This window comes from Cetorhinus maximus, chromosome 3 (genome assembly GCF_964194155.1).
Source record: "Cetorhinus maximus chromosome 3, sCetMax3.hap1.1, whole genome shotgun sequence".
Lineage (NCBI taxonomy): Eukaryota > Metazoa > Chordata > Chondrichthyes > Lamniformes > Cetorhinidae > Cetorhinus > Cetorhinus maximus.
In genome coordinates, this window is record NC_135881.1 from 176,635,661 (window position 1) to 176,648,952 (window position 13,292).

Genomic DNA, 13,292 nt, shown 5'->3' on the forward strand with positions numbered 1-13,292 from the left:
CAGCAGTCAGAGCTTGCCTGAATGCAGTCTGAGCTTCCACAGTAACCCCCAGACATTGAGTAGCTTCAGCTTGTGTTGCAATAAAAGTGGAGACATCGACCAAGACATGCTACATCATGGTTGGATATGCAAGAGTCCTAATGGAGTAGGCCACTAGTTACACACTGGAAATGATGGACTCCAAGCTCTGTAAAAAGAAAACCCTAGGTAAGTTGGTGCTGGATTCCACCATGCTCCTTGCCATTGACCCCAGGCTTTCAGGCAGGACTGCCGATGTACCAAGCATTTCATTGTATATATCCATCGACCTCCTTCTGTAGCTCACTTCATTGAATTCCTCATCTGAGTCCTCTGCAGCAGAATTAATGTGTGGCCTCGCTCTCAGGTGTGCTGGCACCTCTGCAGCCTTTGTTGCCTATCCTGTGCTAAGGTTGCCTGCCCAGTGTCTCACCACATGTAGATCTGCCTCTAAGCTATCCTCTAAAGTATACACAGTCTCAGTATCAGAGCTGGTGGCTGTGAGAGCGAGTGACAATGTTCCTTTATCATCACTGTCTTCCTGCTCTTTCACCTTTTGCTCTTCCACCACTGCCTGACCAGGCTGTAAATGGATATCTGAAAGGCACAAAGGTAGGATTGTGGTGAGGGGAAAGAGGAGAGTAAGAGTTGCAGACTTATAAATCAGAAGATATTATGGAATGACAGGGCTGTGGGATGTGACGGGGAGAAATATGTAGGTGGATATTGTTATCTTCAATTATTTGAGCCCCTCCACAGACCATGGCCTCACTTCAATAAGGTGACTAATGTCTCCTGCATTGAGGTTAGAGCCTGCACTGTGCCAGTTAAGCACCACCTCATCCTCCAAGAGGGAAAAGGTATGTCATTGAGTGTTATGCAATGTGTTCAGTGATGAGGCTGTCATGGTTGAATAGCTGGCAGTGTGTGCAAGCTGAGATATGGGTGCGTGGCTTACAGCAGTGCTAAGTTTGCAAGCATGAGATGGAGCAATGACTGTTAGATAGGATTCCTGCCAAATAGTTGGTAGGTGAGTGGTGGGAGTGTGATGCATAGGGAAGGGGCGGGGAGCTAGTGGATATGGCATTTGAAGATGCATTCACCTATCTTGACCACTTGTGAGGTTATTGAACTTCTTGCAACACTGCCTCGAGATCCTAGGGCTTAGACAAATGGCATTGACCTCCGCGGCTGTCTGGTCTCACTGTCTTTGCAAAGTTTGCCTCAAGGGTCTCCTGGCCCGCTGTTGATGGATGACATCTCTCCACTCTCTGCCATGTTGTGCCATTCTTTGCCAGTTGTAGAATGATTTCCAGTACCTGCTGTAGCCATAATGCACATCCTCTTTAAGAGGTATGGACTGGCTTTAAGCCATTTAGGCTAGCTTTCATTCATGCTAGCCTCTCATGATTTTGCATGTCCTGCTCAGGCATGCAGCCATTCAATAGTGTGCTTAGTGCTGGCTTGACTCTATAATCATTTAAATTAACATGCAACATAAAATTTGCACGCTGTCCGTATCGGAAGCAACAAACAATCGTTGTGCTCGTTTTCAGGAGTTATCAAATTTTGCGGCCTTGGTCCCTATGGCAGTTTGTAGCCAGGACCCGTGGACAAGATAAGCCTCTGGTTCAGTCTCTCGTTTGTACTTGTCTCGACTGGGGCAAGTGTGTGACCACTGGCCCCAACACCCTGAGTTAGGAGAAAATTAGCTAGGGTTCCCACTTCTGATTCCTTACCCATAAGTCCTTCCTGGAAGTGTGAATGTTAGTTCCTTTGCCATTTTAAATGCTTTTGCACCATGTTGGGATATATTGTGATGTGATCACAGTTAACGTGGGGGAGAATTTTTCCAATGGGCTGGGCGGGAGCGGGTGGGGGCGGGCGCGGAGCTGATCGCCGCCCGTGATTGGCTGCGCGCCGCCATTTTACGCGGGTGGGCCAATTAAGGCCTGGCTAGCGTAACGCGCGGCCAGCAGCGCTCAGCGCTACCTGTGCGGGTGGGGGGAGGAGGGAGAGTTGGGGCCTGTGCTCTTTCGTGCATGCTCATGAAAGAGCGCAGCAATCTCCCTGAGGCAGCACCGTGCCTCAGGGAGATTGAATGGGTGACAAAACGTTTTAATAAATAAAGTAAAAATTTATTTAAACATGTCTCATCATGTGACAGTGTCACATGAGCTGGGACATGTTTGTGAAGTTAAGAAAATGTGTTTATTTATTTTATAAAAGCTTCAGGAAACCTCATCCCGGCCGTGGATGAGGTTTCCTGAAAAACGCGAAGGCTGCATGGGCTCTTCGTCTGCCCCCCGCCAACCTTAAGGTTGGACGGCAGCATTGATAACAACTTTAATTACTTTTTTAATGGCCTTAATAGGCCGTTGACAGTTTGGCGGGTGCATAGACGCCTCTGGTGCATGCCTGCCGAATGAAATATTGAAATGATGCGCAATGACGCCGGGACGCACGCCCAACGCCATCGCACATCATTTTAAGTGTCGGCGTGTCGGGCCCGCCCCTGCACGCCAACGGCAAAATCTGCCCATGACTTCACAATGGACGAACACTTGTGTCATTTTCCTCATTCCATCGAGAATGTAATCTTCAGTTTTCAAATTGTCTGGGTCTTCCATCATCTTTTGTTTAAAATACACTTTAGATGCAGCTTACAGAAGCAAAATACTCCGAGGATGCTGGGAATCTGAAATCAAAGCTCAAAATGCTGAAAATACCGAGCAGGTCAGGTACCATCACTGGAGAGGAGTAGTTACTGTTTCGGTTTGAAGATCTGTTGTCATACACTTACCACCTCTGACAATTTCATCAAGGGCAAAAGAAAGTCGTACTTTAAAAGGGGGTAAATTTAGTAGCTTTTGGTCTGTTTTTGTTACAATTTTCCCTACAATGGGGTATGTTTGTAGCGTTATCTAAAAGAAATAGTAAGCAAGCAGCCTGGATGGTCCTCTGGGGAATATTTCCACTTTCTTCTTCTCCAAGGATTTCATTTCGGGTGGCGTGATGAACCTTGGAATCCCCAAAGATGCCTAAGTAAATATTCAAGTGCTGTCCTGGATGAAAGAACTTAATTTACTGAAGTGTTGTCTTTCCTGTTTTCCAGCATCAAGTTATTGGCTGTGCAAGAAATCATTGACCGAGAAGCTCTAGAAAAGGTAAAGATTTATATAAAAAAAAGCTATTGCCTTCAAGCATTGTACAATCTTAAGGAGCGGGTCAATAACTGTGTGTGACAGATAGCGGATGACTAGACTTTTGTGGAGAACCATTAACTCTTGCCAGTTTAGGTAATGTCACAGATAATGAGTGTAAAGCTGAAGTGGTTTATGTCTACCAGCTGAACCCCTTGGGCATATAACATGGGTAGATATTGTCTGAAAGTCCCTGCTAGTTCGTGGCCAGCAGTCAATCAAAGGAGGTTGGGAGGTTCTGCATGTGTTTTACTGATTTCCATTGTGTGATTCCAGTTTTTACAGCTGATAACCAAGTTTTCTTGGGAATAAGGTCCTGTAGCTCAACAAGTTCACCAAAGCCTTCTTGATCCTAGAGGACTGTTTTTGCCTACCTTGCGGGATCGGGCTGCATGGGATGGGTTGTGGCAGCGGGGATGGGGCAGCGTGCTCCTATGAATCCAGGTTGGTGCACATGCATGTTGAGTAACTCTGCTCATTTTGGAGATGATGCGGTGGAAGCCACCGTGATAACTATAGCCTCTTCCTCTGTGGTGCAGAGCGCAAGTTACAGGAAGATAAAAAAATAAGACTTGCATTTAAAAACTGCCTTTCACAACCTCAGGACATCCTGAAGTGTTTACAATCAATGGAGTCTGTTCTGTGATTAAATTGTTCTGTCTTGGACTTTAGGCGTGGGACTTAGACAGACTGTAGACTACTCTGGTACGTGCGTAACACTTGTTTATAAGTGCTACATCCAAACAAGTTGCAGAGTAGGCATGTAACTCCTAGGCATGATTCCAACCTCTTTGTCTCGAGAGTCAAATACATGACTGACTAGCGTTTGTGGTACATCATCATTTACCCAATCTGTTAACCCTTTATACTACAGAGCCAACACTTAGTCAGCTTTGGCCATGAGAGCAGTAGTAACAGTGACAGAAAGCTTGATCAGGAAGGCCCCGGTTCCCTTAGCATGTAATGGCTGTTATTGCATGTTCTGTTTAATAAAACTTTATTTTTATGCATTTCATGCTGACAATAATATGCTGATGACCATAAGACTGAAGACTTAAGTACACAATATCATGATATTGCTATTTAGGTTCATTGACAATTTTGTAGCTCACTCCTATGTTCAATAAATGATGTATATAACAGAGCCATTTTATCTAACTGAGTAGTACCTCAGTGTATTTGTACAACTTGGCACCTGTAAACCTTATGTGGCACAAATTAAATGAAACTTGGTTTTCATATTTAATTGTGAGTAAAATATTGTGGCATACAGAAATTGTTGCATGGTGTCCTAGGTGCAGTAGAGTGCTCTAATTTCCCATGGGCTATAGGTTCACTAACTAGAGAAACTGGATTCAGTGCACAGGGATTTAAAAGTTTGCATCTAATGTTCTCAACACATTTGGAGCTCAGTTTCTTTATTTGGCCTGGAATTAGGTTTTGTCAATGTAATACATCTTTGCTCTGAATCATGCTTGTGTATGTTTCCAGGCAAGAGGAGGAACTTGTCACTTACTGTTTCCACCACCCAGACTTGGATCCTTTTATTTCTGGGCTAGCTTTTATGTCTCAGAGCTTATGGGTTTTACCACAATGGTAGAAGTACACTTCATATTGCTTTCATTTTAAATTGTTCCTTTAAGTTGAAGTATTTGTTGATTTGAAACTAGTTTAGCTCCCCAGCTATAGTATTACAGGGATCCTCATCAGCCTATTTGTAATAAATGGAGGCAGTGGGGGGTGGAGGTGGAGGTGGCGTGATGTGGGGTGATTTGTGGGAAGGAAGCCAATTGCCTGAAAAAGTCAGCTTGAATGCATGCTGCTTTGAAGCAGCTCGACATTGAAACAGACACTTGCCTTCAGATAACTGAAGCAGAACGGATGAAAACCGCTTAAGATGCATAGGAAACATGTCATTCCCAGCTGCTATGCAAAAGCAAACCTGATTAAAATCTTTATGTATCTATCCTACACCCAGAAAAAAATCAGTGACCCTGTTAAAGCTAATGGACTCCTACATTATCAGTGTTGCATTTTACACTGTTATCAAACATTTACAATTTGGTTCTCTTACAAAGTGTAAGGTTTTGGGCTGTAATGTGGATAAGACTCCATTGTAACACAGGTACACCCAGGCTCCTCGCACCTTGATGTGACTTTGTCCTATAGTATTGATGTGTGGCATCCCCTTCTTGTCAGGTAATATTTCACTAACCCACTTGCATACATTTGTCATTCATTATAGGAGCAATTAATGTTCTTGAACAGACATATTAGGGTCTTGCATCTTTTCTTTACACAGGAATCCAATGAATGGAAAGGAAGAATCCTCTTTACAGTTAATTTAATCTTCTGATTTTCACCATCTAACAGGATCAGATTAGCATTTTGATGCTTCTTTTATTGTGTGTATGCTAGGTAGTTGACTGTTTTTCAAGCAAAATATTGAAGGTGTAACTCATTCAATTATATTTATCAGCATACATTTATATATATTTTTTAACTATTCCAGTATTTAATACATTTCTCATTAGAAATAGACAAGTTATCCCGAGGGACTGTTGGATCAATGCACCATATGGTGAAGACATTAAGTTGTACAGCACCAGAAGACCCCTGACCTGATCTCTGCTCTGCACTGATTTAGCAAGTGTTAGCCAGGACCAAAGCAGTTGTGGGAATGCTATAATTGGCCTCAACGTCCTTAGGCAAGGGAGGCAAAATCTCTGTCAAGGTTCTGACTCCTCATCATTAATGAATTACTCCTGCTGACAAGTGTGTGTGTGTGTGTGTTTAGTCTGTCTGCCTGTCTATCTGTGTCTGGAGAGGGTAGGATCAGGCTTAGCTATGCTTCCCAACCAACATCCACACTTGAATAGCCTTTTTCAGCTTGCTGCCTAAGCTGGTGTGTGAATAAAGTGACACTTGGTTAATGTAAAGGTGGACTGCTGATCTTTCTGTAACCCCACCACAACCTGACTTGGAGCCCTCAGGAGAAAAAGTTCATAACAGGAGTTGGGACAAGTGTAATTTTTCTTGATGGTGTCTTTTGGCGATTCAACAACTTGCATTTATGTAGCACTTTTAAAGTGGCAAAACAGACTAAGGTACATCACAGGAGCATAATCAGAAAAAATTCAGAAAGAGCCAAAGACATTAGGAGAGGCGACTTACAAGATTGGTCAAGGAGATGTTTTAATGAGGGCCTTGAGAGGGGCAGAGAGATTTAAGGAGGGAATTCAGAGTTTAAGCCTAGATGGATGAAGGCACAGCCACCTGTGGGCCAAAGGAGTGCAGGTTGTGCAAAAGGCAGTTTTAAAAGGGTTGTGGGGTTTGAGGTTACAGAGAAAAGGAGAAGGGAGCGAGGCCATGGAAGGATTTGAACACGAGGATGAGAATTTTAAAACTTGAGTCATTATTGGATGAGGTTTCAGATATAGTTAAGAATTTACGCACAAGACAACGGGTTGTCTCTCTCTCAACCCCTTTCCTCCCAATCTTCTGATTTGATAGACAGCATTTTAGAGACATAAGGAGCTGTTAAAAGCAATAGCAATGTTTCATATAGTTCAAGTTAGTGTCAAATGTTTGCTGCAGAATACCAGATGAAAATAAGGGAACATAGAATTGAAAGGAGACTGTACGTGCTTCAACACAACGTGAGAAGGTCTCTGAGCTCATTAATGCTTCTTGACTGTGTCCCAAAGTTTGCTGAAAAAATAACAGAGTTTAAGGCACACAACATCATTAATGTGTGAAAGATCCAGCAATTTGTGACAAGTAAAAAAAAGTTGCAAATCGCCACAAATTACTGGACAATTTGTGCAGGTCAGCCATCTCCCCACGAGTAGCAAGGAATTGCTGGATTAGTTGTGTAAACACATATTAAACTTGTTGCAGAAAGTTAGGGCTGCTATTTCACAGTGCAATGGATCGATTTATGGTCCTGATATAACTCAAACCTTGAAGACCAAAAAGAGGACAATTGAAGCTGTGGAGTCTCACTCCTGCAAATAATATATTGTCCCTAGAGGATTTTTTAAAAATCTTCGTTTTCTGTTCTTTTTTCCTTTCTCTCTTAATCCAACCATTCTTTCCCTCTCATTATTTCTCTTTCTGTATCTAATTTGACAAATTCACCCTTTTTTCTCTCTGTCATTTGCTTTTTCTGTCCTTAAATTTAACTCGTTAAGGAGCTAGACTCAGTCACCGAGGCCCTAGCTGCCTCACTGGTCTCATCGTACCATAATCAAATTGCGATTTCACAAATTTATGGCACAATAATAGTGGTAGATGAAAATATCCAATTCATGGTACTCGTTGCTAGATGCCCTGCTCAAGCAAATTTTGGGCTTTTGTGTCCAGGAACTCTCAAAAGAAAGCGCATTTTGTTTTTGTGAGTGACCCAAGGAACTGTAACATCTGAACTTCTAAGTGATGGTGACCATGATGAGCTAATATAAATCTCGCCTAGGGAAACTGTGGACTTGTGTAACTAAACTCTAGTATACACCTTTTTAGATGCACATACCTCCAAGCATCTTGGTAAACATAGGCCAGAGATTACCTTCAGAGGATAGATCTGTTGCGAATAAATGGACATTCTTCATTTATTGGCTTGCAAATACAGAAGTTGTTGTTCTTAATTGCAGTAGAGTCATGTAAACTAAAATAGCTGAACAGGGATGGAAAAGGGGGTGAAGTGGGAAGGCGATATTTGTAAAGTTCATAAGTATGAAGGAGGTAGCAGCGATTGGCTGAGTGCAAGAAAATGAGATGAGGAAATTCAGAATGTGGAGAGAGAGCTGAAATGGAATACAGCTGAAGATTCTGAGACTTGAGATTACTGATGCTGGGTGTCAGAAGGGAAAATGTTTTTCATTTTCCCTAGCATTACTGAGTACAGATTAACTTTGTGGTTTTAAGTTGCGACAGGAATTATTGCAACTTTGACAGTGAGATGTTTGTGCAGACTGTCATTTGCATATTGACTCCAAGATTACTCTAGTCATTTCTTTGAACTATCCTGTATTTAGTCATTTACAACTCATTGGCCTTAACTTCTGTCTCTCTCTTTCACTTGCACAAAAATCTATATGTGTCTTAGAGCCAGGATACTGGTAAGAGAGTCTGTCATTATACCCAGATTGTACCAAGGAAAGGGTGGACTAAGTGCAATTAAATATTTTTAGAATTAAAGAGCAAAGTCAGAAAGATAAAAGTGCAAAGTACTTAAATTATGGAAATACACAAACTGATAAAAGACAAATTTAGGACTGATGTCATGAAGATCTTCACTTGAACGGTGATAACACTTGTATGCTGCGATAGAGGATTGTAGAATTTTCTTTTCTTGAAACGGAAGAACTAAATGGATTTTAAAATAAGTGATTACACTTCATAAGTGCTTCATTGGTTATAAAGCACTTGGAACATCACTGGGTGTCTGGTATCCCCAACATAGCAAGGAATGCGTCATGAGCAGCGAGCATTGTATACTAAATTGAAAGGAGTGCAAGTAAATGGAAGGCGCTCTATAAATATGCAATCAAAACAAAATGTTGGAAATACTCAGCAGATTAGGTGGCATTTGTTGGAGAGAGAGAAATAGGACCGGATTTTGGCTACTGAGGCGGGTAGCTCGAGTTGGGAAGTATCACAGCTCATCGGATGCACCTCAAATCACCAGAATTTTGCTTTGGGGTGTGGGCGTGTGATGGTCAGGCCCACTGACCCTGGAAGCAGATGCTAGGAGGACACGGAGCAGGCGAGTGCCGAGTCGAGCTGGTTAGAAGGCTCACCTCAGTTCCCTGGGACTTGGTCCCAGTTGCTTTAGAAGATTTTAGGCCCTCTGGCCCTCATCTTCTCCTCCTCAACCAAATCCCATGGCCCCTCATACTCCCCCATGCCAACTCACCCAGTATCTACCATGGGTAGACCTCAGGAGCCAACTGTAGAGAGAGCAGGTGGCTCACAGACGGACAGCCAAAGCAAGCCGAGGCCCTCAAGGCCTCGGCTGTCCAGAGGACGCATGCCAATGTCATCAGATGCAACAGGGCCAATCACTGCACAGGCTGTCTCCTCTGCTGCTGTGGATGTCAAGGCAGCACCTAGAAGTGGTAGTGCTGAGAAATTCTGATCACAAGTAGTTGCATGGGTGAACACATTTTATCACTTTATAATCTGAAGATATATTCAATTTCACTGAATAATGTGTAATGTTGTGTTTCAGTTTCATTGACAGGCTTCTCCCACTGCATCCCCCCACCCCCCCACCACTAGCAGTTCAGCTGCATGCAGCCAGCCCACGAGTGATTCTGGAGGGATAAGTGTTTTACGGCCAACATGGGTGATAAATTTGATGTGGGGGATGATTCCGCCAGGCTGGGTTTATAATGATATTTAGATGTATTAAAATAAAGTTCCTGATGTGCGGCGGCAGGGGGAAACGCAGCCCACCATTGATGGGTGGAGCGGACGACTGCAAACTGGTTTCACGATTGTGTGAAACTGATTTTTGGCCTTCCCGCCATATTATCGGCTCACGCCCACCTTGATGGCTGATGCCAAGGGGCACGGAAAATTCCATCCAATGCCAATGGCGTGTGAGACATAATGTCTTGGAAAGATTAAATGAGAGACGGGATGATGGTGCAAGGAGGTGATAATGAGTCAACTAAAGGAACAAAAGATGGGCCTAGAAGTGGTGTAAATGGAAACAGCAGAATTATTACCAACACTTGCTGTCCAAAAAAATGGGAGCAATGGTTATGATCTGAAGTTGTTGAACTCACTTTTGAGCCTCGAAGGCTTAGATGTGCATATTTGAAAGATTATGTTGAAATCATTGGAACAGTGTAGGAGGCCAAGGTCAGAGCGGGAAAGAGGCGTAGAATTAAAATGACAGGCAACTGTTCGCAAAACGATCACCCAATCTACAATCTACACCCCAACAGTGAATGCAGTGTACTAAATTGAAAGATGTACAAGTCAATCATTGGTTTACCTGGAAGGAGTGTTTGAAGCCCTGCACAGTGGGAAGTTTGCACGGGGAGGTGCTGCGGATGATTCGGGAGTGGGCTATGGGGTTGCAGAGGGAAAGGTCCCCTTAGAATGTTGAAATTAAAGAGCAGGGGAAGATGGGCTCGGTGGTAACATCAGGATGGATGTGGCAGAATTGGTGGAGGATGATCCATTGAATATATGGGTTGGTGGGGTGAAAGGTGAGGGGATAAGGGGAACCCTATTATGCTGCTGGAAGGGCCAGGAAGGGGTGAGAACAAAAGCTTGAGGAAAGGAACAGACACAGTTGAGGGCACTGTCAACCACAGTGAGCAGGGTGTTGGGACAGTTTCAGATTTTCAGAGAGCGGGCAGGGTGGGTAGGAGGGAATGGGAAACCCACTTGCTGCCAATTAATGGCCTATTAAACTCCTTTAGGAGTTTGTTAAGGAGCCTGTATGGTTGTGAATGGAATTTTTCACGTTTTTTTCTGGCGGATCTGTGTACTTATTAATACACAGCTGTCATGCTTGCTGTAAGGCCAAAGAAAGTTTATTTGTCTTTGTGATAAAATGAAAATTCATGTGCCAATTAGCGTCAGGTAGAGCTCTCTGCCTCAACTTAGTGTCCATGGCCACTTTCTGCTGTGCTTCACCTCTTGACCTAAGGAGCTGTCTAATCCCCTAGGCAGGACAGCAGCAGGCCCCAACATGGCTGCAGCCTGCCTTTGCTGCAGGCACCAAGCAGGCATTTCCCACTTCCTGGAGGTGCTCAGAGCCACGGATTAGATGGCGGCTTGCCTCCTGCCCAATTAGGACATTTGATTTTAAAGATAGCGCCACAAGAGTGACGCAACTGAGGCTTGGGGCTGCAGCCCGGAATTCATCCGGGTGTTAGGTTCCCATCCCTGCTTTGAAAATCTGGGCATCTCTCTTCACAGATACTGTCTGGCCAGCTGAGTATTTTCAGTATTTTCTGTTTTCATATCAGATTTCTGGCAGGCACAGGATTTTACTTGCATCTCGAAATGCAAGTTTGTTTTTTATAGCTTTTCTTGTGTCCTTTTATTTATTCATTCATGCGATGTGGACATTACTGGCTAGGCCGGCATTTATTTCCCATCCTTAATTGCCCTTGAGACGGTGGTGAAGAGCCGCATTCTTGAACTGCTGCAGTCCATTTGTGTAGGTACACCCACAGTGATGTTAGGGAGGGAGCACTGGAATTTTGACCCAGCGACAGGGAAGGAATGGCGATATAGTTCCAAGTTAGGATAGTGTGTGGCTTGGAAAGGAACTTGCCAGTGGTGGTGCCCTTGTCCTTCTAGATGGTAGCGGTTGTGGGTTTGGACGCTGGTATCGAAGGAGCCTTGATGAGTTATTGCAGTAATCTTGTAGATGGTACACACTGCTGCCACTGTGCATCGGTGGTGGAGGGAGTGAATGTTTGTGCATGGGGCGCCAATCAAGCGGGCTGCTTTGTCCTGGATGGTGTCAAGCTTCTTGAGTGTTGTTGGAACTGCACTCATCCAGGTAAGTGGAGAATACTCCATCACACTCCTGACTTGTGCCTTGTAGATGATGCACAGGCTTTGGGGAGTCAGGAGGTGAGTTACTCGCCACAGAATTCCCAGCCCCTGATCTGTTCTTGTATCCACAGTATTCACATGGCTGATCCAATCAGTTTCTGGTCAATGGTAACCCCCAAGATGCTGATAGTGGAGGATTCAGCGATGGTAATGCCATTGACTGTCAATGGGAGATAGATTCTCTCTTGTTGGAGATGGTCATTGCCTGGCACTTGTGTGGCAGAAGGTTACTTGCCAATTATCAGCCCAAGCTTGAATGTTGTCCAAGTCTTGCTGCATATGGAAACGGGCAAAAATTACAACAGTGTCTGCTTTAGAACTTCTGAGATCATCAAAGTTGTGACATAAATGCAAGTCTTTCTTTTTAAATGGCAAGATTATTGAGCTGCAAAATTTAGGGGTACCAGTGCATACATGTGAAAGATGGACAGGCCAAAAGAATGTTCTTTGGTTTTTATGAATTGGGTATTGAAAACAAAGCAAGTAAGTGATTTTGAATTTGTACATTGTTTAGGTTACAGCAGCAGTATTACGTGCATTTTTGAGAACCATTAGAGGAAGCATATTTGAGAAATGGAAAGAGTACAGAGCAAGTTCCTTAATGATGATCAGTGATAGTTAATAGTTCAAAAGAAAGGCACACGTATTTCACTGGAATGATAAAATGCTGTGGGGTGGGAGCAACTTTCAAAATTATGTAAGGTTTTGAAAAGATAAGTGGAAGATTATTTCCATTAATAATAAGGAGCCATAAACTCCAAAATTATTGCTTGAAGAATGAAGTAGAAAATTCAAAAAATATTTCCTCACAGTTAGTGGAATATCAAATGCTTCAGCACAAGGGCCTGTTGAGGCAGAGACAACAATACCATAACTTATATATTTTTAAAAATACTTGTGTTTTGTTATAACCAGTAAAGGCATGTCATATTCATAACTTTAAATATGAACTCTGTGTTTGGATAGAAGTGTCTGGAATTGTCTTTTATTTAAATGGACACTGATGAACTGCTAAGATGGCTATCAAGGGTCAGGTGACCTTTCCAACTTCAACACAGACTATCCGAAGCTTCCAAAAAGTTCCTAATTGCATCGCCATGTGTGGGGGCTTTCCCCTGGAACTTGCATATCAAGATCAGTACTATCTGTGGAATTCACACTTGCTATTGCTTGGGAATTTACCCAAAATACAAGTCCAAGCTCCATATCTCCAAGTTGCAACCCCAACAGTTGAGGGCTGGGCAGAAACCAGTTCATCCTGAGTAAATGTGAAGAGCTCATCCATTATCTCCATTGTATAGGAATGGCTTTCAGCTAAGCTATTCCAGCTGGACAATACCAGTGTTGGTCATGTGACAGAAACTGGCTGGAAATAGCAGGTTTTTATCTAAGGACCCAGAAAGACCTGGGCAATCTGCAGAAATCACCAAAAGAGGCACCAGCTGCAGAAAAGTGTGGTGTCACCTTTGCCTTAAGAACCTG

The 13,292-nt window shown here is 43.3% G+C and overlaps 1 protein-coding gene across 1 annotated transcript in view; it reads left to right on the plus strand.

The window, feature by feature from the left end:
* Positions 1-13,292, plus strand: part of eepd1 (endonuclease/exonuclease/phosphatase family domain containing 1) — a 192,513-nt gene that overhangs the window by 118,842 nt on the left and 60,379 nt on the right. Inside the window, exon 4 of the mRNA XM_078539320.1 lies at positions 3,134-3,185. Coding sequence (XP_078395446.1) covers positions 3,134-3,185 — 52 coding nt within the window. The remainder of the gene's footprint in view (positions 1-3,133; positions 3,186-13,292) is intronic.